The following is a 25,802-nucleotide window of genomic DNA, read 5'->3' on the forward strand; positions in this document are numbered from 1 at the left end:
GTAAGATATTTATAACTCAGATTGTTTATAGTAAGCACCTAGTAACTGGTATTGTCAGCAAGTTGGTGTTATTCTTAACCAATGAGTGATACACAATAAATTAAGGCAAAAATTCTGATAGAATTAAGCCAGTAGGGGTTAACTGTAATAACAGCCAAACATTTTACAATTATTTGAAAAACTTGAATGTCAATTACCAATCCCTCAGGACCGTGCAATGTTATATTCGGTACTCCAACATCTTGTAATGTAAGTGACAGTCCCGGCAAGCCTCCAATGTTTCTCCAAGTTTTGCTTGTGATGAAGATATGCTCAAGTCTGGACAGTTTCACCTTATGTTCATGTGCTAAGCGCTGAGTAGATTCTCCACAGTTGAATAGATACCTAGAACCAGATACTTGATGTTTACTTCTTTATACTATTTTTTTATTGCAAAACGGTCAAACTGTCCAACAGGTTCTAAGTGGTTACCAGGGTCCATAATCATCACAACTTGAATTTCACCCACCTTGAGATAAAGGTTGGAAATATGTACCATAAACTTTATAATTGTGATAGTCTAGCAATGACAAAAATGAACATCTTGAGCAATATTTACCCAGACTAAAATGTATAGGCTATTTATTGCAGTATATATTCCCCAATTCTATTGCAGGATACACTCTGGCCTTCAAACTTAGAGAGGAGAGAGGTTTAAAGGACATGGGAATGTCACAAAAGATCCAGAGGGATGAAATGTCAAGTTGCCCAATACATCAAATCCAGGTAGGTTAGATATGAATAATGGCTAAAAATGTAAATTCATAAATTTTGCAAGTTTTGAGTTTTGTTACAAAATATTTAATTCCTTTATATAATCTAACTTAATATTATAATCCATAGTCAATACACAAATAGAATTTCTGTATCAGGTACTTTCCTCTTTCAGTTGTTTTCAACTGTTTACAAAATGTGTGCATTAGTGTTTGATATCACAAGGATGCCATAGTAAACTTACTAAAATTATTTATTAATAGAGGAACATACACTAATTGAGTCATTTAAAATGAAAATACATTTCATTAAGTCCAATATCAATCACTATAGTTAGTGATTGATATTGGATAATTATATTAATAATTATATTAGTATATAATTGTGTTTATTTCAATGACTAATGTGAAAGTTGCATCATGTTTGTATATAATTCATTCAAGTAACTACAGACTATTTCTAATATCAACTTCATAACATACCGTTTCTGATCAGAAAAAAGGTACAGTGTGTTCGGCACTCCACGAGCTCCAGATCCTAAAACTTGAAGATACACAGTACTAGGGGAATATTTTTCAGACTTTTTTGAGAAGTTCTGTCTGCCTCTTTGTATCTCCATTATTCGAGCTGTTTGTGCTTTTGGCATAGTTGCTAAAAATTCCAACAGTTTCTTAGTGGAACTATCCGTTGAATAACAATGGAAACGAATTAAACTAACTAAACCTCTACTAGACAATTTACTAATACTATACATGTGTTCTGAGGTTAGTGCACGTTAGCCGCAGTTTACAAGCATCCGTAGTTTTATGTTTTTTATTTATTTTGATAATGTAAAAATTATAACATATTTTACAGATTTTTTTTAACAATATGTAATATTTTGACACATTTTCACGTTCAGAATTTGAAAACTCAATTCAAATAATACACACAGGTATATATCTACTATATTTTTTCAGCTGACAACTTGTATTAAGTGAATTCTCTATGCAATTTGCTTTTTTATTTAAGGGATTTTATGACCAGAGAGCTAAGCCCTTTAAGTCATGCTTAATTTAATTTATATTCTTATTTTTATGAAAAATGATGAAATGAAATGAAGATGATTAATTTGATACATAAATCAATTGGGATGAAATCAAATGAAATGAGATGAGATGATATGGGATGAAATATAATCTCAGTAAAATGGTGGTCATCTACTGAAACTTTTTCATTGGACTTTTTGGAGGATCCCGAGAAGTCACGTCCAGCGGCTTTGTTTCATTTTCCCATATTTGTGCACTTTCACAGATATTAAACAGTTAATAAACCACCGTTATTACACATTTAAACCTGAAGAAACACTAAATAGACAAAATAAAACAAATCACACAACTTCACTCCTCGCGTTCCCGCCAAAAAGTCCTATGCAATTTGCATTGAGAATTTTTCCATAGATATTTTACAATAAATAAGTACCTAGATAAAAAGAGTTTCTGGGTAATGACAACTATCTTAGAAGAGAAGATATTTTTACAACAAGCTGAATCTCCCTAACGACATTTTCAAGCTAGGCTTTCATAAACAGTTTACAAACAGCTTAAACGAACTATCTCCGGATCGTCGATGACTAGTCAATAGTCGGCCAGGAAAGTCCAAGTGTCTTGGATTCATCACGAATAAATTAATGACCTTCCTTCTTCATATAAAATGACTCCGTAATCACGTCACGCTAAAACTCAGTCCAATTCGTGATATGGAACTGGATCTGTCATTTTTGAACAAGGTAGAGAGACTTTACAAGATTTACATTTGTTCAATCGTGACTTCAGTGAATGATAGTACTCATATTATAGATATATTAAAAACTAGCTTTTACCTGCGACTTTGTCCACGTGGAATAGTTACTTTGGCATAACGCTAAATTTTACCCCCACTTCATTTACGTGAAAGTGAAAATATTTTTGAATTATAGAATGTTAAAGAGCTATTTAAACCCCTATTTTGAAACATTCTTTATTGGTGCTCCACTTGTATTGGGCTTACCGCGATGTTATATAGCATATATTCCTCAATAAATGGATTATCTAATACTGAACGATTTTTTCAAATCGGACCAGTAGTTGCTGAGATTAGCGCGTTCAAACAAACAAACTCTTCAGCTTTATAATATTAAGTATAGATAGTAGCTGTCAGAGTCGTCTCGGCAGTGGTGATCATGTGGAATCCTTGTTTATTATAGCATGCAGCACAAGTTGCTATGCCGATGTCTATCACCGTTTGTCTATCACTTTGAGATATAAGTAATAATAAGTATGTTCTGTCTGTGATTTAAGTGTCTCTCTGTGTTCACAGTCTCTGTTTCTGCTATTATGGCAACTTTTTGTTTTAGAAAAATGGCGTTCGTTACAGCTGTGGGTTGCGCAATTTTCATGTAAATGTGTACGAAAATTAGTAATAAGTTAATAATACTGTAAAAAATATATATATCGAGTGCGGGCTTCATATTACAGTTTCAATAATAAAGTGTATTTTGCAAAGTTCGTGATAAAATTTGGTATTATCGGATACCTGTCACGTACCGTGTATTTTTTGTGTTGTGGTGATGTATTAAAATGGTAAATAATAAAGATAAAAATAATGCGGCTGTGCAAATAACATGACAATAATGAATAAATTATGGGTGGTGTTATTAGTGGCCTTGACTGGCGCACAATTTGGATACGGGCTGCCCGTACGACCGACGCCGCAAGCCTACCCTCGGGGTGAGTCACTTTGCATAGAAAATCTTATGTTTTCGATTATTTCTCGCATTGGTAATGATCAAAATAAACAATATATGTCCAGTGGGCTGTTATAGTGTTTATAGTTTTCAATATGATCGCTAATGAAGCTATTGTGGGGCCAAACATCTGGCTTGAATCAAAAACATGCTTGTATGTAAAAGTAATTTTTTTATTTTGGCAATAATATCTGAGGGTATTTTTTCATAAATTTGTTTTCTAAAAGCAAGGTAAACATAAAATAATTTTTTGGTTGGTGAAAAATTGAGTTTTTTATAATAAAATTATAATATTATTTACTTGTTTTAATGTTTACACAGCTTAATCATGAATATCTTGTAATTTGATGTAAATTATTTTTTTACCTTGGGTCATGAATCAAAAGAAATATTTAATTGACAGATGCAAGCCAAGTGTTAGAGGGATGGGATACAGTCAGTGGGGTTTACGCAGTGCTGCCGGCGCTGGCGCTGGTCCTCACTGCTGTTGGTTTTTTGCTGGGCTGCACATGGTGTTACAGACATAAAGATTGCAAGGTAAACATCTTTTAATCATAAACATTATTCAAATCTAAATTTTAATTACTAATTAGGCATATTTATGGAGATTGTTCGAAATTAATGAATTTTAAATGTTCCTGTTCTTATTTATATCTTGAAGTTGACTTTTAAATTATCAGATTAATGTTAATTATATGTTAAAATTTAATATTGTAATAAAAAATTGCTGCATACAAATAAAGTATTTTAAAGTTATATAAATAAAGTTTTATAAAAATAAAAACTTAGAGAGTAGCATTGGTACGTAATATAAAAAAGATATTTTGTAAGAAAAGTTATCTTGGTAGCTACGCAACTTGTTCCATAAATGAAGAAAATAATAGCAAAATTTCATTAGGAAAAACTTCAGTTTGAAGTCTTACTGTGGTGTTGAAAGATCACAAGTGATGGTGTAAAATCCAAAAATGACTTGTTTCATAAACATATCTATAAAACACAATCACAGACATGCCATTCAGATGTTCAATAAAATCTACAATATTAAAGGTTCAAAGTACACAATTACTGAACAATATTTAGTAGAAAACAGATTAATAAGTCATGGAATAATCATCTTATTGGGATAGATTAGCTGTAAAATTTCAAGGTGAGTATTGATTATAGGCGATAGTAATTGCCTAATACCAAGTGAGATGCATTTATCAGTGCTTCCACTATGTCAGACTGCAATTTCGATCACCGTGTAGTCTCATAAAATTTCAAACATATGAAACAATATCCGGTGTTAATTTTAAATGACCCAAAGGATTAAAATCTATTTTAGAGCATAATAGACTTTGGTTTTTACATAAAAATATATTATGCATTAATCTGACCACTGGTTTATTACCAATAAGAAGATTCACCATAAAACTAACCCTACAACATAATCTAGTAATTGACGTAATGCACATGTGGATTATTTATTACATGTCAATCTAATTATGCACTAATGACTCACAATGTTTGTTGGTAAACAGATATTTGCTTGAAATTATACAATGGAATTTTATTTTGTTTTCATATCGTACATTGAGAATGACACAGGAAAATAATACCAATTGAAAATATTTTTGAAGTTTTTTTTTTAATAGCAAGGATGGGTGGACGAGGTCACAGCCCACTTACAGATATGAGTTCTAAAGTCTCAGTATAGTTACAACGGCTGCCCCACCCTTCAAACCGAAACGCATTACTGCTTCACACCAGAAATAGGCAAGACAATCGTGAACATTTGTGAAATACGTATTTCATTAGGAAAATGGTACCCGCCTGCGGGATTCGAACACCGGTGCATCGCAAATTACGAATGCATCGGACAGATACATTAAACATAAAAATAAGTACAAAGCACTACCTGGATTTCGTGACCCAGGGATGGCCTAAGACCCATTTGCATTATCATTTTATTGTTCTTGGCCCTGAAGGCTCTACTAAAGTAAAAACTATACTATAATATAGTATTTGAGTTTAGCGCCCAATAACTTCAGAGAGATTGCTGAAAGAAAAAGACTGGTTCCAATGACCAAACAGCCTTAAATAATGCACATCAATGATGATAATATAGAATTTTGCAATAATACAAAAGTCATATTTTAAAAGACCTATGGCCAAAATTAGAGCATCACAAAAAAAAAACTTAGTTTCTCCTGTTTTACTGATTGTGCATACAGCTTAACTATTCGTCTGCCAGTGTTATCTTAAAAAAAAATACAACCAGTTGTTGTAATCCGTTTTGTCCAAAGTCAACGGTTGGAGTTGCAGTCGGTATATCTAATCAGCGGACGGGGTCGACGAACCCGACACTCCCGCTTTTGTACGCTATGGAGCCTATTGTGTCTACGGGATTCTTGCATGCCACGATATTCGGACGGATAAATAGCGTCAATTTATTAATAGTTATGGCCCACTTTGCGGCTCGTAAATTAGACGCTCCGACGTTATTATTTGCACTGATTTCCCGTGCGCCGTATTTCATAGAGTGCTTATTGATGGGACACGACTTTGGCGCGCTTGTACATAAAGCTTGTTGAAAATTATATCAATTTAAATACATTATGTGATCTGAGTGCCTGTTAATAGTGAATTGACTGTAATCTCAATGTTCAACAACAATTATATTTTGTTTTCTAGGTTCTTCAAAAAACGAACTTGAAGTTGGTTCTTTATTTTCTGAAAAAAATAGAAAAACATTTTTTAATCTTGTCACCTCAATTCTGACATGAGATCCAATATTTTTTGGCTTAGTGCAAATCTCATGAGATCTCCGCCCCGAGAGTCCTAAGATATAACTTACATGTTTTTACACGTCATCTCGGATCCTCCCGATCCACTAACGGTGCTTTTAGGTACTTCAAGCACCGGTCACCGTTCTCGTCGAACCCGTCGCTTGCGACGAAGGGCTCGACGAGTAAATTAACTCTCAGACACAGCCCACTGAGTTTCTCGCCGGATCTTCTCAGTGGGTTGCGTTTCCGATCCGGTGGTAGATTCTGCGAAGCACGGCTCTTGCTAGGGTTCGTGTTAGCATCGTCATCAGGTTTGAGCCCCGTGAGCTCACCTACTAGCCACGGTTACGCTGAAATAGCCTCTAAAGGCTATCAGCTTAGGTAGGAAAAAAAAAAAACATGTTTTTTTTTGTTGTAATGAAATACGTATTGGTTTTATTTAGAAACTGCAGTCTCGCGAAACGAAAGCCAAAAAAGTATCAGCAAATGTCACTACATTCTTAATTCGATTGTGTGGTTGCATGACGTAGTCGCATATGAAGTTCATTCAAGGCCTGACAGTCCCTTCAATGACGTAACATATCGATAGTGCCGTTACGGCAAGGAGGTTCGTTAGCACTTAGCCTTGAGAGTTTTTGCAATCAAATCAGAAGAAGTCGTGATAAACTTTCAAACAGACATATCAATCTGAGAACTCTTTTTTGTGCATTGTAAAGAATGGGAGAGTAAAAGAAAATCAAGTAAATCAATGAATAATGAAACAAAAATCGATTTGAGACCGCATACCGATGTTTTTTCATGTCGCTGAGAATAGATCAAGTTACCACCGGTTGTTATAGATATCTATGTGCTCCGTTAACCACTTAACACTAGGTAGGCCGTGAGCTCGTCCACCCATTTAAGCAATAAGAAAAAATAATGATCACGCTTCGTACTTATTCTTGTGTATAAGATATCACTATAAGTTTTCGTGACAAACGATGGATCACTGTCTAGGCAAAAGGTATTTTAATGGCAATAGACTGTCCAACTATTAATTAGAAGACTTATTGGTAACAGTATGTATTTTGAGCTAGCAAGAGTAGGTACTACCGCTTTGCCTTGATCTTATCCTTTAGGCCACGACGATTTCTAGTTTGATACGTCCATTTAATTTTCTACTTTAATTCACCTAGCCGTCGCGCAGCTAAACATATAGAGTGGCGACTGTACGGTGACACTTGCGCTAATTACTCAGGGATAATAATCAACATGACTCATTAGCAGATGGGACCGTCCTGTTACGACTATCTCGCGTTGTTTGGCATCGTTCTCTTTCTATTATTCGCTCTGTTGTCATTGTATATACGATTACCGGGTAAAGAGAAGCAGTATAACGTATTTCACGTATCTTAGGGTATTAAATGTATTATCAAATCTTAGGTTCATGGTCGTCCTTGTTGTTATATGTCTTGAGTAAACTCCATGTCTTTTTATTTGACTATAAAAAGAACTCGAGTAATTTTTTGTTCTGGAATGAGGGTTCTTTTTCACTTTCACAACCAATATAGGAATATTTACTATAGGAAGCGTTGATGTAGACCACTTTGGATATAATGAACAAGAGGGAATGGCTCTGATTGGTTCGAAATCTTAACATCGCAGGCGTTGATTAGGAAAAAAATCTTTCATTGTCTTCTCTAATAACTCTCGTATTGAGTTCAACACTTGGCGTTGTAGTACGCTCTGTGTGTTTAGTGCGAGTTTTTAAAATTTTTGATAGCGTAAAAGTTAACTCAAATTAGTATGGAGTTGGAACAAGTCCACTACGTTTGCCCGTAGAGGCGCTATTTCAACCCCATACAAATATAACTTGACTCATTTGAGTTGATTTGTATGAAGCTAGAACAAGTCCACTATGGTTGCCGCTAGAGGCGCTATTCCAACTCTATACAAAGGACAATGCCCAAAAGTGGGCCAACTTTATGTCAAAACTATTTCTAATTGAAAAACTATGCCTTATTTTTTTACGTTGTTTAGTTTATGTATCAACATTTCTTTGCCCAGGTATTGTTTTACAAAAAAATAAATTACTTATTTGATAACATCCCAAAACTTAGTGCCATAGTTTTTAAATTCGCCAATAAGCAAAGGGCTTGTTAGTCCATACAGCCTTATAGTAAACCTATATGCTGCCAAACGAAAGAGTTGTCTGTGACTTGAACAACAAATTAAAAAAAAAGCTAATGGTTATAATTCACAGATTTTTTGTTCAATTCAATATTTATATATTGTAATAATAATTATTACTTAAAACCATGAGTTATTTTATTTAATATTTTTAGATATTAATGATTCCATTAGTAAAAATCTCAATGGCCTACCATTACTCTGTTCTTATTATATATAATATGATCAGAGAGTTTTGGCAGCAACCCGAGTGAAGGGTCACTTGAAGTTTTATTTTAATGTTTTTTTAATAGTTTATTTGGAAGTATAATATATAAATTGGGCGTTGTTTTGTGTATTAAACGTCAATAATCGTTGTTCACGATTATTGAGGCATTGGAATAAAACTGGCTAACATAGCAGTGACTGTTTTTTTTTTCAAGATAAAAGGTCTGCGGAAATTCATGCTCACTCAATGAGCTATTCATCGAGTTGACGTCAAAACTCCCAAAAAGCAATAAAAAGAGATACACCGGCTTTTTATTGACATAAAAAAATATTACTACGACAGACTAGGCTGTATAGGCTACGCTCTTTGCCTGCTTATTGGGGAATTTAAAAACAACAGCAATAATATCGTTGTCGGCTTACGGATTTTCATTTCATTTTATTATTATTATGAGGATATAATAATAATAAAATGTACGTAAGGGCTTATTTCTAGCAACATTATCCACAATTAACTTATTTAATACTGTAAATAATGATGAAAGCGATAATTGATTTCGAAAACAACAATTAACAACTTAATTTTAGCTGCCGAAAAAAACAGATTTCTCTTAAACCTGGGTGAGAATATAAAAATAGTTTTCTGAATATGAAACGATATTTCTTTGTCTATCAAAATAAGTTAAAACCATCATGACGGGACAACTTTTTGTAGGGGCCCAAACGCCCATAGAAAATGGGCATTGTCCTTTGAGTTAACTTTGACGCGATCGCGAAGTTCAAAATTCGCAGTAAGCAGCCCAAGAGGGCTCTGTCCTCGTCTACCTAATACCTATATAATATTCGCGAATACCCAAATAAAATTGATACCTCGTAAATTTACAAACATTAAGTTGAATCCTGAGCATTGGCAATAAGAGTGTTCCATAGTAATTCAAATTGTACACGCATACAGGTTGTTCACAATATTATTCGCATGAGAGTGTTTACGTTTAAATGTTGTCAACGGCAGGTAGGCGGTCCTGAATCATGTTGGTCGCAACGCATTGTTTTCTATTTCCAATTAGACTGAACTTCGGAAAGTAAAAATTAAATTTATTACAATGATTAAAGAATAAATATGCGTATGTACCCACTTATAATTTCATTCAATTATTAGTATTCCGATTTTAATTTGTATTAACTATAGATTTTGCGAAATATTTTATAGTTAATCGCTAAACATGTATCTACATTTAATATATTTTTTTCCATAGACGCCATCACAACGTGAATGCCGGTATTCCTTGAGAAAGTCGTATGGTTCAATTGTTATCCTCAGATATTATTCTTTCATCGTGGACGTCATCATAAGTTTAAATAATTATTTAATTAGAAAAGTTGGTACCTTGGTACCCTGTGGGATTTGAAAACCGGCATAGTCGCATCATTTGAAACAAAAACACTGGGCGCGTCCAATTTCGATTTTTTCTAATAATTACGTTATATCACGACATAAACCGGCGTGTTATTTTTCAATAGGAATTACTACTACTTTTTGTTCGTGTCATATTTACAATAACTTGAAATGTACAACCACAAGAATAGTATTGTTTTTTTGGTATTTCCTAAAACGTCTATTAGTATTATATATACTAACATAACAAGCTAAAGGTAAATGAGAGAGATAGGGTGGGTGCTCATAAAAATGCCTCTCTAAAAATACGCTAAAACAATTCCAAGAAAATACGGCTTCGGACTTTGAGATGCTTCGCATAAAAACCCTAGACTGGGTTAGAGACGTTCACACGACTCAACGAAAAGAAAATTCGATTTTGCCTCCATGTTAGTCCAAACTGGACCTTATGGAAATGAAAATAGGAGCGCCAAGAGATTTTCTCGTTGATCCAATGCTGTCGTCTGACAATGCAGTGGCGCTTGTATTTGGCATAAAGCCCGGTGTCGGGCACACCCTGGAGCCGTGCCCCGCCCACGCTGTCATCGTTTCGCACCTCCCCCATCGCTGCTCTGATTCATGAACTAATATAATAACCCGCTTTTACTGCCGCAATGTAATCACATTAACTAAAACGTTTTTTTTTAATTCATAATACTAGCTAGCACCTTTGTATTTAGTATTTGTTAGAGATTGCAAATATGTAAATATAATTTCTTTGCGAGTTGAGTGATTTAAAATCTGTGTCCAGCAGCTTGGGCTATTTAAGATGATGATGAATAACTTATTCATGCCTGTTTTCTGAAATTTTATCTGAAAAAAAAGGAAGGATTAAAAAATAAATTACACTATGTACCGTCTAGAGTGTTATGTTTAATACCAAAACATTGAAGAGTCTTCCTGTATTATTATTTCTATAAGTTTTACTTATCGATTGAAATTCGTTTTGTTCATGTCAAATTATTTTAACAGCAAAATCTTTGAGTTTGAAAAAATATATATTGTGATTACATCTTTGATAAAATTCACTAGTCACGGCTGGATTGTTAACTTATTCCTATCACAGTAAATTATTATCCAGAGATCGTATTAATGAATAATGAATCTAGATTTACAAGTAATAGAATCTTCCATTCGCAACCTAAAAGACATTCATAGCAATTCAATTTTATGTGTGGTTGGTTTAATGAGTCATTTTACTGCGCAACTAATCTGAATTCAAAATCTTCAAGGACAGATAAGTTTATCAGCCCAGTCACAGAAATATTTGTAGATCATCGCAACATTGGGGTAGGTCGCCAACACAAATATTTGTTTAATCTCTATGTCTCTAGGTACACTGGTTTTTATCGAATTTAATATCGTGAATTTTAAACGCTATACAAAATTTAGTTATACGCTTCACTAATGACGTACTTTCAGTTTTTTTTACTAGCTTATAGGTAGATTTTCGCTTTACTGTTAAGTGATTACCTGTTTGTGATGACCTTATCGCATATGGTCGAGGTCTCCATTGTAATGAATAACGACTGTCCCACCCTCCAAAGTGAAACGCATGAATGCCTCGCAATTGTATTCCTCGGATTGGTGGTACGTATCCGTGCGGATTTACACCAGTGTGTTTAGTGAGTTGTTTTACGATCTCGATAACGTAAAAGTTAGTTCAGATTTGTGTGCAGTTGGAACAGCGCCCCTAGCGGCAAACGCAGGCAAACGTGCCAACTCTATAAAAAATTGAGTTAACTTTTACGCCATCGGGAGCGTAAAAAAAAATCGCACTAAACACACAGCACTAGTTAGGCAAATTTATAAATTGTCCTGGTTTCATTGCGTGGTTACAGGAAAAGAAATATTTAATTATAAAATTCGTTAGTGAATAAATGGAAAGTATTAAAATTAAAATAAAACTGTTAATTAAAAAAAAAAAAGAAACTTATTTAAATGCAGTGAAATCAAAACGAGAATTAATATTTTATAATGTTATTCGTAAAACGTTAATTGTTCGTTTGGTTTTTCTCTGAATACATTATGCGGACTGCAAGTCACGTCTTCTCGCTTACTTCATCTTTAATCAATTTGGCTAAGTCCTTCGTGTTTAATGTTTATTTACTCGACAGTTTCACAGTAATGAAACAATTAAATCTTATACTTATTGAAATTGGTTGACGGCTTTTCGGTGACAAAAAAATCAATTTCAATTTACCAGTTTTGAAACGCAATTGATTTCGGGAATGTGTTTTGTTTCTAAACTCAAAAAGTACAGCCATAAATGCAAATTATGTAATTTGCATGTTGGAAAGTAGGAAAAAACGCCTATTGATAAACACAGAGTGAATTTGTTGCCCACCTTTGGGCTGCCGAAACGCATGAACGAAAGCAGGCCCATCATTCTGGTTGAAGTTTAGTAAACTGTGCGATAGTGGAGAAATGAAAAAAAACATTTATTTAACGTAATCTTAAAAAAACACTCCAAAAGACGCAAACACAAAGATGGCAGAATTTTTGAACTACGTTACAAATATAGTGAAGTAAATCCGGTTTCGTCGCGAGCAAAAACCTAGTCCATCACCACTCAGTGGTGAGCTAATGACGGAACAGAACGAGATTTCATTTATACCACTTGGTTCACTGCCAAAATCCAAAATTGTAAAACTGAAATATTTTAGTCAAAATCAAAGATAATTTACCATCTTTACGCCTTATAAGACTCAAAACTTAGTTTAATTTGCCGTGCCTGACCCATGGCCGTCAATCACTACAATGAAAATTGTTTTCAAAAATGGACATGAATAATAATATCTTTCCAAGAATAAGCTCGATTTTTATTGTTTCAAGTGTCTACTAATAACAATATTATGATTACAAAGAGGAGGGATAACACGCAATCTTTTTAGGTCACTTTGTATTTAATTTACAAACTACGACTCACAACATTGTCTTATCTTCGGTAATTTTGCCTAAGAAATTTAGTTCAGTCTTAGTTGTTATTACTAAAATCGGGATGTTCACGATACAGTGTATATTATTTTAAAATTTTACAAAGTAATTTATCCATAATATGTATTAATCATAGATCTATGAATGATACGGCTCTTTACGTCTCAAATTCGCAAGGAAGTTATTGTATATTTAGTTAGATCGTATTTGTTAAGTCTGCTTAAGCTTTTCTCTTACGAAATTTGGTCTCCCATTTCCGATAAAAACACGCACACCTGTAAATTACAGACTAAAATAACGATTGGTTGAACTGCCTTACCTACATATTTTCATTAGAAAGGCTTATTGTGAATGAATAAAAAAATTCGGCCGGTCGTAATGTCAGCACAGAAAGGGCCACATAACATTTTCGTGCACATACGAGGGCGGCACTGAAAATTTCGGGAATTAACGAAGTGACACAACATTACTATTTAAAAATGTATTTATTGCTTTTCGAAGTATTCTCCGCGAAATTTGACACATTTTTCCATACGATGGAACCAATCATTGAAGCAACCATTCCATTCGGAAGTTGGGGTCTCCAAAATGGCCGTTTTGTAGGCGTCCACAGCTTCTTCAGGTGATGAAAATCTCTGTCCATGCAATTTATTCTTTATTTTAGGGAAAGTATAGAAATCATTAGGGCTTAGGTCGGGGCTGTACGGCGGATGGTCTAATAATTCTATGTTTTCTTGCTCTAAAAACTCTTTTGTTCTGTGCGCGGTGTAAGAACTCGCATTGTCGTGATGGAGGATGATACGGCGGTTGCAGTTCTCTTTACGGAGTTCAGAAACGAACTGTGGCAAACAAATGCTAGCATACCATTCTGCATTAACCGTTCTTTGTCCCTCAAGAGGAATAGTCGTAACATGGCCGGTTTTGGAGACAAACGTGGCCACCATTTTTTTTGCAACACTCCGTGAACGAACAATTTTTGTTGGCTTTAACTCATTTTCGAACACCCAAACTCGTGACTGGTTTTTTGTTTCGGGTTCGTACGCGTATATCCAGGATTCGTCACCTGATACAATGTTGTATACAGCATTTGAGGATCCTGCGTGGAATCTTTCGAGAGTTCTGACGCACCAAGTAACGCGAGCCGCTTTTTGCTCTTCACAGAGCGAATGCGGTATTCATCGGGAAAACAACTTTTTTACACCTAATTGTTCATGCAAGATTATTTGTATTTGACTCATGCCAATGTCTAAAGTTGCCTGAATTTCGCGGTATGTCACATGTCGATCTTCCTCAATCAGCTTACGCACAGCATCAACGTTTTCTTGGGTGACTGCAGTTTTTGGACGACCTTGACGGGGATCATCACTGAGCTTGACACGTCCACGTTGAAACTCAGCAAACCAGCGATAAATTGTGGTTTTGGATGGGGCTTCATCACCAAATGCAGAAATCATCCGGTCAACACACTGTTTTTGTGTTAAACCACTTCGAAAGTTATAATATATCAGCGCTCTTGAATTTTCTCAAGTCAATTCCATTTTCTCAACGATTAAACAAGTTTGACAAAACCTCGTGACAAGACCGAGAATCTTTTTTAAAATAAATAAATGGTATTCGATTTTTAAAACCAAGGAGTTTTCAATTAAAAAGATTTTAATATGACAGGAACAGTGGAAATATTCCATTCCCGATACTTTTAGTGCAGCCTAGTAACAGTGTTGTAGATCGGTTGTTGTTACATCGTCATGCGTATTTGATTCAAATTTGCTAGATTCTTAAAAACCTTACCAATGTTTTGGACATTTAAGGCCGTCAGCGCAAAAGTGGCCTATGCTTACCATAGTTAGTATGGAGGTTCGGATTTACATTTAGAATAAGTCGTAGGCAAAAAAATACGCGCTTGAATGATGTTTACAAAGTCATCTGTTATTTATGCATGAAACTAGGGATAGGCCGATTTTACATCAAATTTTATTATGTTTTAAATAATTTGAAATACATAAGCACGAATATGAATTATAGTTTAGGCCACTTTTGCGCTGACGGCCACATTTGTAAATCGTTTTATGAATTTTGTGATTTTTTTTCGAATTTCAGTCACAGGTGTTGCTTGTACTTTTGTATTAACGACATCTTGTGTCATCTCAGTGTCACCGCCAGCGAGGTAGAAAGATAAAACCGTCTACACAATGCGCTGGCGCATCGTCCGTTCTGAGTCACACACGCTAATTACAATACAACGAAACACGTGCTCGCCTTGAAACGAGGCGCTTATTGATAACTGCACGTTAATGACTTGCCTTGCGTTGTGTATCGAAATATTGATTGCGTGTCGAACCGGTGCATCGAGCATGGTTTTTATAGATGCATATATGTTTGTAAACTTAAGTTAGATCGTAGTGTTTGCTATCAAACTCGCCAGGTTAGGTTATTCGTTGCTCAAGTGTTTATCAAATTATTTAAGTTAATCTATTGTATATTTAATAATAATGAAAACAAAAATAACACGAAGAAACTTCACTCGACAAATAAATTTTTCATAAAATTAATATTTTCAAGATCCTTGGGACATCCTAAAACGTAAACAATTATGAAATGCTAGTACTTTACATTCATACCTCTACCACTACCATAAATACATTTCACATACATTTTTCTATTATTAAAAAAAATCGCTGTGTATGTGGACGTCCATTGAGAAACTAAGAACCTCACAACAAAGGTCTCGCATGTGTGTTTTGTGAGAGCATTGTTACGCCACAGTTAATTGCAGAACGGGCCTAGACAATACAACTGGGCACGATTTGAGGTCTCCTGAGCACAATGCACGCAGTGTTAGTTGGCCCGTTTGTTGTTGGTTGTAGTTGGTTACAAACCGTGTTAATGTTGTCGTCAAAAATATTATATCTCAACTAAACAAGAACGAAAAATCCATTGTGACCAGTTTTATTTATTGAGTTTGAAGCTAATAGGGCTGGTTAAATTATATCAATTTTAATTCCAAGAAGATGTACTTACGCGTCCATGGAGGAGGAAAGGCCATTTGCATAATTGGAATCTTTGGGGTTTAGATCTTGGAGTGTTTTTAGTGATTTGAAAGCCAAGGCCAAAATAAAGTTTTGCAAACGCCTTGGGCTTGAGCTAAAAATTGGTCGGGCCACTGGCAGTATGACACAAGCCTTCAGTTTGGGTCGGTATCGTTTTCATTTGACACTATAAAAAGCGCCAAGTTTGAGTTTTTTTTTCTACCTAAATCCTGGTAATCTATAAGGCTATTCCAACTATATATGGACGAGTAGATGAGCTCAAGGGTTCAACTCTTAAGAGGAGTGCTTCGTTGAATCTACGTTATCGGTGTGTATAAGTGATGATGAGCACAAGCGAGCCGTAACTGCTTTTGCCGTTCTGAATAGAAAAAACAATAGGCTTGCAACTTTAACAGAAGATAAAGCTCCTAGACTAACTGCTTTCGTGAATGATTATCTGAATGAAATATCTTTTTTTTTGTATGATTCTCACATAATGTATTCTCATTTTGGTGTGCAAATAATGTAGACCTTCGCTCGTTCCCTGTAACTTGAAGCCTGATACCAGAAAATGCTCGGTTATATGATTTTTGGTATGATTTAGTTTCGCATGTTTCCCGTATGGTCAACGGTTCGTGCTAAAGAATGTCAATGCCCACGTCGGTATTTCAATTATTTTGGCAAGAACACTCGGTGCCATTCATTTTGAATCTATTTCCGTCTGGAATTCGTATGTACAAATAAAAATAAGAATGGATGCATTTGCAAGTGTTATATCCAGTATATTTTGTCTTATTTTAATTTTGATCATTGTTCGTGGTGTGATTAATTAATCGAAGTGCTCGGTACTTATCGCGTTCATCCTTTTTAACATAGAATCGATTTTATTGGAATTAAATTCGAACTTCGATTCATGGCGTGGTCTATTTATGTATGGGTTTCGATGACCTCTTTGGGCTTTGATAGATTCCTTTGGGAATTATCTCTTTTAGTAAGTCGTGGTTTGACACGTCGGGAAACGGGTTGGCGCGAAGGTTAACTTATAAACAGATAGGGATATTATCGTAGCGGGTAGATATCAGTTACAAAATATTTTGAAACGAAGATATTAACGATAATTTATGATATTTTTGAATATATACAAGATCCGGAAAATAAAATTCGGACCGTCGTCGCGTCGGTCTGCCGAGCCGTTTCATTCGCTCTGTGGATGGTCTCCCTTTTGTGGTATCCTGAAAATTATCACTACCGACAGTAGACGAGAGAGTAGAATTATTATAATATTAATTTGTGGAAAAGGCCACATACCCTCGGGACATAATGCATATTATACAATGATTATTTAAAAATGTGAATACTTAGCGGTAATTTTAGGATATGAAAAATTTTTAAGATACAAAAATCTCTGCATATTTTAGTGATAGTGCTAAAAATGACTAGTATTAGAGACAGCATTATCTTAGCTTTTTACTCACATCGCTATGTGAATCGTTGCACGTGTGACATCATCGATATTCACTTACAATACGATGAGAACCAAGATAGGTACTCTGATTGTAAATAAAAATGAAGCAAGCAATGCACCACTGAATGCATGATTCATGAATTTTCATTGTAATTAATGTTTAATTGGTAGATACCCGTGAGAACACTGCGACTTGAACGTTACATCGTTGTTTCAATTACGCAGATCTTATTTGTTAATTATCTACGTGCAGACAAAACAGATGCATGATTAAATTTTAAACTACACTAGAATGACTCGTTAGTACTCATCATAATTTCTAACTGAATAGAACATACTGAATAAACGTCTCAGGATAATAAATGTGTGTTTAATAGATCGGATGTAACTGAAAACCGATCGAAATTTCTTAATTTCTTCTGTGCGTGTGTTTGTCACTAAACGGCTGGACCGATTTTAATGAAATTTTCTGTGTACCTTCAGGCGGATTCGAGAATGGTTTAGATTTACAAATCAGCCCGGCAGATGGCGCTGCAGTCGATATCTAGGTTATTTATCTTTCCTAGAAATAATTTATATGGCAAAACATCGTTTGCCGTGCCAGCTAGTTTTTAAGTATATAGTTTAGTCAATTTCCGATTTAATCAAAATATGTTAAATCCGCACCCGATATGTCTGTATATATTAATACAAATGTTGCATCTGATTACATATACTTAAGGTTTTTTACCGCGCTGATTTGCGAATATCGTTTCTAACGTATCCACAGGAACAGGATATATAACACATTACGAGACTATTCTTTATTTACAGATAACACTATTGATTAAGACGAAGAGAATGTTCAAGACGATAATATGCGCAGGCTTTAATCTTTAGAAAAATCTTTGAAATTTATAATAATACCTTAAAAAAACTAACATTATTAGAACGTTGGGATATGTTCTAGCATTATCGGATATCATTGAATTCCGAAGATGGGAAGACATTCGAACTATGTAATTAATTAATCACAAAAATTATTATAGATTTCTTCGTAGTTCTTATTTTTCCTATTTGAAAATTCAGCCTAAAATAATTACGTCATGGTACATATGGGCTACACAAATTTTAATACTGTACACGTCCGCTTCGCTGGGCATTTAAAATCAACATTATTATTTCTCACCCCCACAAAGATTCTCATCATTAAGGCCCCAGCAACTGGTGTAGGGAGTCCTACACTCATATAAATATTATCTATTATATATATTATATATAATATAAATATTATTATAAATATCATATAATATAAGTACATGTATTTTCTACATGGATACCAAGTTTCAAGTCAATCGCATGCATGGTTCAGTAGTTATAACGGAACATCCGGAAAAACCACTGAAGATTTATATATTAGTATAGATTCACTTCCCAGTAAAATGGATCAAGCGTCCTTACTTTCAACTCTACGGTACTAATATCAGTTTTTAATAAACACATTACTCAAGTACTAAATCAAATTGGAAAGATGTATGTTCTATTTTTAAATAATAGAATTCGTGACTAAAAAACAAAACAGTTAGCTAATAATCGCGGTAGTCGACGCGCACAGACAACGCGGCGCTAACAACGGAAGTTACGAAACATCCGGTACATAATATAAATAGATGCCACGTTGTTGCAAACCTTGATTGCAGGACTCTGCGAACAGTATGAAACATGAATGCGTTAAGGTTATCAACAAGAGTATGATCAATCAATTATCACATAAACTTTATTTCATTGGAAAAAAATCATGTATACAAATTAAAAAGCAGATAATATGAATAACTAATTCAATTGTTTCGCAACTTTTCTGTTCAAAATACAAGAGAGGTCACGTAAATTTCATTATATTTTTTGCTGATAACCATATATTGGTCGAAATGAATTTAAGAGGTTCTCAGCATTGATAGCTCGCGATGTATAATAGTAAAGTTAAATCTTCAGATGTGAGATAATAAGGATCGACTATAAGTATTTTTTTATTGACTATTTTTAGGAAATACACATTGATCCGTACAAATATTTTCGTGAACAAGTAGATCCGACTAATCTGTCCTCGCGTTTATTGCTATTTACCAATACGTCCAACTATGCATAACATTGTTTAATGAGCTGTTCTATTGGTAATTAACAGGATTGTAAGAATTACGTGCGGATTCAAGCAAGTCGGCTATGACTATTTGTTTAATACGCGCCACGATTGTGGTTTCATTACCGAGTCTAGTTTTATTAACTACTAGCGACCCGCCCTCGCTTCGCTTCGGAAACATTAAAACACACATGAAACCAAAAAAATAAATAAAATAAAAATTAAAAAAAGTAGCCTATGTTCATCAGGGACAATGTCGGCTTCTAATGGCGAAAGAATTTTTCAAATCGGTCCAGTAGTTTCGGAGCCTATTCGAAACAAACAAACAAACAAATCTTTCCTCTTTATAATATTAGTATAGATGTTAGATGCTCCGGCCTTAATGTTCTCCCTGTTCTGTAAAGTGACATTTTGGGAAAAACCACGAAATCTTTCATCGTGTGGATCTACGAATAAATAATAAGGTCCGAATGTTATTATTCGCAACTTGTTTAAATGAACATTTATCTTGAAAATGTCGTAAGCGGTCATTCTGGCATCTGTCAGATAGGTACCTTGAGTTTTATGATAACTATCGCCAAAACATAACCGCTGTTAAAAAAAGCGCATACGATATAGTCGTAAATGTAATAAAGCCAATGTCGTTTTCATTCATCGCCCGCGATCCGCACCCATCAAATTACCGCGCCTCGTTTTATGTGTACTGTGACGTCACTGGGGATTAGTTCAGCTTCAGCTGTAAGTGTTGCTATCGTTTTGCGTGTGAAAGTGAAAAGTAATTTGGTAACGACGCGACGACGCTACGATATATTTTTTTTTTTTTGCAATTAGTTGCGGAACTTTTAATTAAATAAATTGATTTTGCTCAATGTCCTCTGGTATTTTACTTCTTCTTTTCTTTATACCGGACCGGTCACCGTCCCCGCCGAACCCGTCGCTTGCAACGAAGAAATCGACGAGTAAATTAACCCATAGACACAGCCCACTGAGTTTCTCGCCGGATCTTCTCAGTGCGTCGCGTTTCCGATCCGGTGGTAGATTCTGTGAAGCACTGGTCTTGCTAGGGCCATTGTTAGCAACAGTCCCGGTTTGAACCCCGTGAGTTCACCTACTAGTTCGGTGAATCTATATTAGAATAACCGTTCTACTATACAATTCAAATTTCTTAGACCTTATGACGTCGATCACCGATGCTGAGCATCAGGAGGGTTGTACAGTTATTTGGCTTGGAAACTAATAAAAAATACTTGATACTTGACCTTAAGTTATATTTACTTTATGATGTCCAAGAATTCTCGTAACGTTTTTTTAAAGTCACAATTTGCAGTTTGATTTACTCACAACCTTACGACCGTTCTGACTGAGTATCTCGGGAAGACCATCGCATACCGTGTCTTCTAATTAAATAGTCATTTTCAGTCTATTGACCAGGAATTCTCAATAAAGACTATCCTAGCTTTAGAGCGAGTTAACATTATTGCTTCTGCTGTATAATCAGACCGACTATCAGAAGATTAGTTTTTAGATTAGAAATTAACATTTTATCAAGAGAAACGATGAGATAATAACACTTTAAATGTTACATTTACAAAAAAACACGATTGCCCTACTAGAAATAAAGTACACAGTGTCTCTCGGGATGATGTGAGGATTCTAATGATATTCCATATGTTCCTATCCGTTCAAGCATTGAGAAGTTATAATGGAATAAACAAAACTCACACATACACACACGTACATAAACCGTGAAAACATCACACTTCTTTGTTAAGCAGTCGTATATTAGTATATTATTTACATAAAACTTTTAATATTTGAATCTAAACATTTGTGTAACATTACCGCGTAAGGTTTCGACATGATGTAAGATGTCATCACATATTATGCTGCGCTCGTGGTTGAGACGAGCCGAGATCGCAGATCCAATTTTTATGTATCTCAAAAGGTTTTCTAATGGCATAATAAAAATAACTAGTGGCCCCCGCAGTGGTCGAAATTCGACTATAATAATTGATTGAAATTATAAATTTGAACATTCTTATTGGTTCTATTGTCAAAAACTATTATATTTCTATAATCACAGATTTCGCCAAGACCACACTATAGACAAATAACGTTAAAGACAAATAATATTAATCTATTCTCAATTTGACCACAGACTTTAATAAAGAATAACAAAAGTTTCACAATTGACAATTTACAAAGAGTATATTTATACGTATGTGTTGTGTAAAATACACAGTAGTGTGTGTAATGTTTTCTTTATTGATTTTATGTGTCTTTTATGCATTATCTTAAAAAAATATTAGCATTGTGCACTTCTTTATATTCTTTATAAGTTTGGAAAATTTCATACTCCTCCGTCCGCGCAATTTTCGTAAAAAGGGATACAAAGTTTTTGCTTCTCGTGTTAATATATAGTTCTCCTTGTTTGTACGTGCTTATGATCGCGGGTCGTTTAGCCGACCGAGTTAAAACTTGGCTCTTCGGGACAGGGTTCTTGGTATTATACCGTTAACGCGCGAAATGTGAGACTACTCGTTTCAATAAATTTATGTCCATTTTGTTTCCTAGCAATATACACTGAGGGCTATCTGGAATTATTTGGTTAATATGTATTTTATATAACATACAACATAAACGAAATAAATAATTAAAAAATCAAACGAGAATATCATCAATGTAATCGAATTTAAATATGCACTATTAAGGGTAACTAAATAAACTACTGGTCAGATTTTAGTAAAATTTGATTAGATAGAATTTATGAGAAGCACCAGTTTCCCAATAATAGAACAATCATCTAAATCGGTTGAGCAACAAAAAAATTTGAGATACGGAATCGAATTGAAAACGTTCACCTTTTTTTTAAAGTCAGTTATAAAGGTTTTTATTGCACAAAACGATAAAGGTATCAAGATTTTTATAACCAGCGGAACTCGGTGTCGCTCCGCTGTGATTATCGCTAATTGTATGACAATTGACGGATGGACAAGCCCATGACCCCATCTAGTATTAAGAGGCTACTGGTGTTTATAGTCGTACCGCCATCGTCCTTAACGCGTGCTGTGTCATAGTACAAAAGCATACCCACGCGTCGCCTTACATATAAGCAAGGTAACTGCCAGTGCGGGCTTACAATACTGTTGTAACAAAAGAGATTAGATTAGAATTGATAAATTTTTGTGGTTTGACTTGATTACAAACCTTGTCCCGACTATAACGAACGCAAAATAAAGTAGCCGAATCGATTGAGCCTTTTTCAAGTGGGGGTTCTGTCATGCAGCTGGCAATTAATTTTAATGAATCTATATAGATTTTATGGCGTCCTAAAAACACTTCACACACTACGTGAAAGAGGATATGCGAGAAAAGGGGATGTGACTGCAGAGATGACGTAAGATAGGCCTGAATGGAATGAGAAAAAATGCTGCACCAACCCTACAACAAGACAAGAAGTAGAATATATCTGTATAGATATTAGTTGATTGTTTGAAAATAAAATAAATAAACGTAAGACTTAGTTACTTTCTTTCATTTTGCACATCATAATATATCGGCATATTCACAAATATATTACAACACTAGCGACCCGCCCTCGCTTCGCTTCGGAAACATTAAAAATCATGAAACCAAAAAAAAAAAAAATTAAAAAAAGTAGCCTATGTTCTCATCAGGGACAATGTCGGCTTCTAATGGAAAAAGAATTTTTCAAATCGGTCCAGTAGTTTCGGAGCCTATTCGAAACAAACAAACAAATCTTTCCTCTTTATAATTATATATAATAATATAATATATATAATATAATATTAGTATAGATTGTAATAATTTGAAATTAGCATGGAACCGAGTGTATACAGACAACAGTGAAATAATAACTTTAAAAACATAGTAAAAACGAAAAGTGCTTTTTTAACCATGTTTAATCATACATTTTTTTCTGTTTGTCAGCAGCCTAACTCAGGAGCGGACAATCAGGTAGTCAATAAATTTAAAACACACGTAGTTTTTTTGTTTTTTTTTGTTGTCGTTCACTAAAACCAATTTTGAAGAAGTAATTTCATACATTAAATACTTATATTGTTTGTTGGAAGACGGGTAGTAGATTGTGTTGGTGAAATTTTAATTGTTCAATCAATAGTAAACGTAGTTTAATAGGTAGTATTTTGTATCTAATAATCAATTGTAAAAGATCCTAATGTTCTCCTTTTAATTTTCGTATTCTTTCGAATGTTTAAAGGATTGGTGAATAACCAATTCCATGGTTTTCTTTTTCACTTTCTGTTCGTAACAATTAGTGGGAGTTTTGTGGTCCTATATTCGATCTTTTTTCTAGTAAGATTCTTTATCATGTAATATCTGTTGGAAAGAGATCGTATTTCTGGCAATACAATTCCTAATTATTGAGTAATATGTACATTATTTTGGTAATGAATAAAACGTACTCTATTCTTCCACGAATTGTACGAAGACATCGTGTACAAAGAATTGTGACGCAGTAGAGGCTGTCTTCCACGAAAACATGTTGAAAAATATTGATTCTATGACGTTCGTGCATACCTTAATTAAATACGTAATTTGCATGTTTATTTTTATTCTTAACAATGTTAACAATACTTTAATTTTTAAATCGTAAAAATAATCCAGAAACGATTGTCTGTTTTTTTTTTGTGTTCTGTAGAACTAGTAGTGGGAATTGCGGTACATCACTTAATAACCACATAGGAACGTATTGAGAGGTGAAAGGACATTTGATTTAAACGACATTTCTCTTTTGTAATTTATGGTGCATTTTATTTGATACTAGCGACCCGCCCTCGCTTCGCTTCGGATACTGTAATTTATTATTGATTTCTCCACTATTTAATGGATGTTATTATACATATAAACCTTCCTCCTCAATCACTCTTTAACTATTAAAAAAACCGCATCAAAATCCGTTGCGTAGTTTTAAAGATTTAAGCATACATAGGGATATAGAGACAGAGAAAGCGACTTTGTTTTATATTATGGAGTGATTAGCATCAACTGTTCGATGTTTTTAATTGAACTTCAAACAAGTTTACTCCATTCACATAGCTGAAGAGGTTTTTTGTTATGCTATGTTCTCCAAATTTTAGACTTTAAATGGCTCTCCTGTAAATTTGAAAAAAATGTCTCTTAAACCAAATATCCTTTCGCCATTCGGTAATTATTTTTGAGGCGTTATTTTTATTTTCCATAGTTTTCAAAATTTGCTTTATCTTCTCTAGTTATTCACCGCGAGCGCGACACACCTACACGACAATCGACGTACGATCCCTCCCGATTCCGGATTCTCCGAGCCAGCGAACAACAACATAAGCGAAGACAACAACAATGGCCCGATATCGCTCCGTGAAATGCAGAACATTGCCAACAACAATGCCGCCGCTTATATCGTGAGCGAGAACGAGGAGAGAAACAGGATCAGCCGCGAGTCCGTGGTGGAGTTCGAGCCGCTCCCCACAGAGCTGAGGGTCGCCGATCCCCTGGAGCGATGCGCGGACTGGTTCAGTGAGTTTTGTGCTCGTTTTTAATTAAATAATTACTGTTTTGCGGACCCTCGTCGGAAGTTTTGGAAAATTTTATTTAAGAATGTAAATTCGATTTAAGTTATAAATTAGTAAATCTTACAGGTAGTAGGATCTATTGTGAGTCCGCACGGGTAGGTACCACCGCCCTGCCTATTTCTACCGTGAAGCAGTAATGCGTTTCGGTTTGAAGGGTGGGACAGCCGTTGTAACTATACTGAGACCTTAGAACTTATATCTCAAGGTGGGTGGCGCATTTACGTTGTAGATGTATGTGGGCTCCAGTAATCACTTAACACCAGGTGGGCTGTGAGCTCGTCCACCCATCTAAGCAATAAAAAAAATAGTAACTGGTCTTTGTTACAAAAAAAAAACAGTATCACCAGGAAATATCCAGATTGTTAATCTCAACTGGTTGTTGCAATAGTCCATAGACATCACTATCCTAATGCCGCCAACCGCCTTGAGAGAGAAGTTAAAGTCTACTTAACATTCACTCATACGATTGAATACACCTCTCCTTGATGAGCCTTTGCTCGCCGACCTGTCCTGGTGAAACTGGAAAGGCCTCCGGGCCACCACTAAATTTTCAATCATAAAAAAAGCGATT

At 34.8% G+C, this 25,802-nt stretch overlaps 2 protein-coding genes across 20 annotated transcripts in view; one reads left to right on the forward strand and one right to left on the reverse strand.

Annotated features, from left to right (window-relative positions):
* The window catches only part of RNaseZ (ribonuclease Z), a 38,375-nt gene extending 36,214 nt beyond the window's left edge, over positions 1-2,161 (reverse strand). For 13 of the 14 annotated variants that reach the window (XM_089734266.1, XM_089734273.1, XM_089734272.1 and 10 more), the window contains exons 1-2: positions 1,236-2,161; positions 198-384 (exon numbers count right to left, since the gene is read on the reverse strand). In XM_089734266.1, the coding sequence (XP_089590392.1) occupies positions 198-384; positions 1,236-1,507 (459 nt within the window). In that variant the 5' untranslated portion in view covers positions 1,508-2,161. The remainder of the gene's footprint in view (positions 1-197; positions 385-1,235) is intronic. The other variant, XM_089734268.1, reaches the window with a different exon arrangement.
* Positions 2,162-2,943: 782 nt separating this feature from the next.
* The window catches only part of LOC114241322 (uncharacterized), a 49,464-nt gene continuing 26,605 nt past the window's right edge, over positions 2,944-25,802 (forward strand). For 2 of the 6 annotated variants that reach the window (XM_028172122.2, XM_028172126.2), the window contains exons 1-4: positions 3,080-3,500; positions 3,921-4,054; positions 23,592-23,618; positions 24,893-25,175. In XM_028172122.2, the coding sequence (XP_028027923.2) occupies positions 3,395-3,500; positions 3,921-4,054; positions 23,592-23,618; positions 24,893-25,175 (550 nt within the window). In that variant the 5' untranslated portion in view covers positions 3,080-3,394. Of the gene's footprint in view, positions 3,049-3,079; positions 3,501-3,920; positions 4,055-23,591; positions 23,619-24,892; positions 25,176-25,802 lie in introns of those variants that run through there. The other 4 variants (XM_089734259.1, XM_089734260.1, XM_028172123.2 and 1 more) reach the window with 4 other exon arrangements.

This window comes from Bombyx mandarina, chromosome 17 (genome assembly GCF_030267445.1).
Source record: "Bombyx mandarina strain Sakado chromosome 17, ASM3026744v2".
NCBI lineage: Eukaryota > Metazoa > Arthropoda > Insecta > Lepidoptera > Bombycidae > Bombyx > Bombyx mandarina.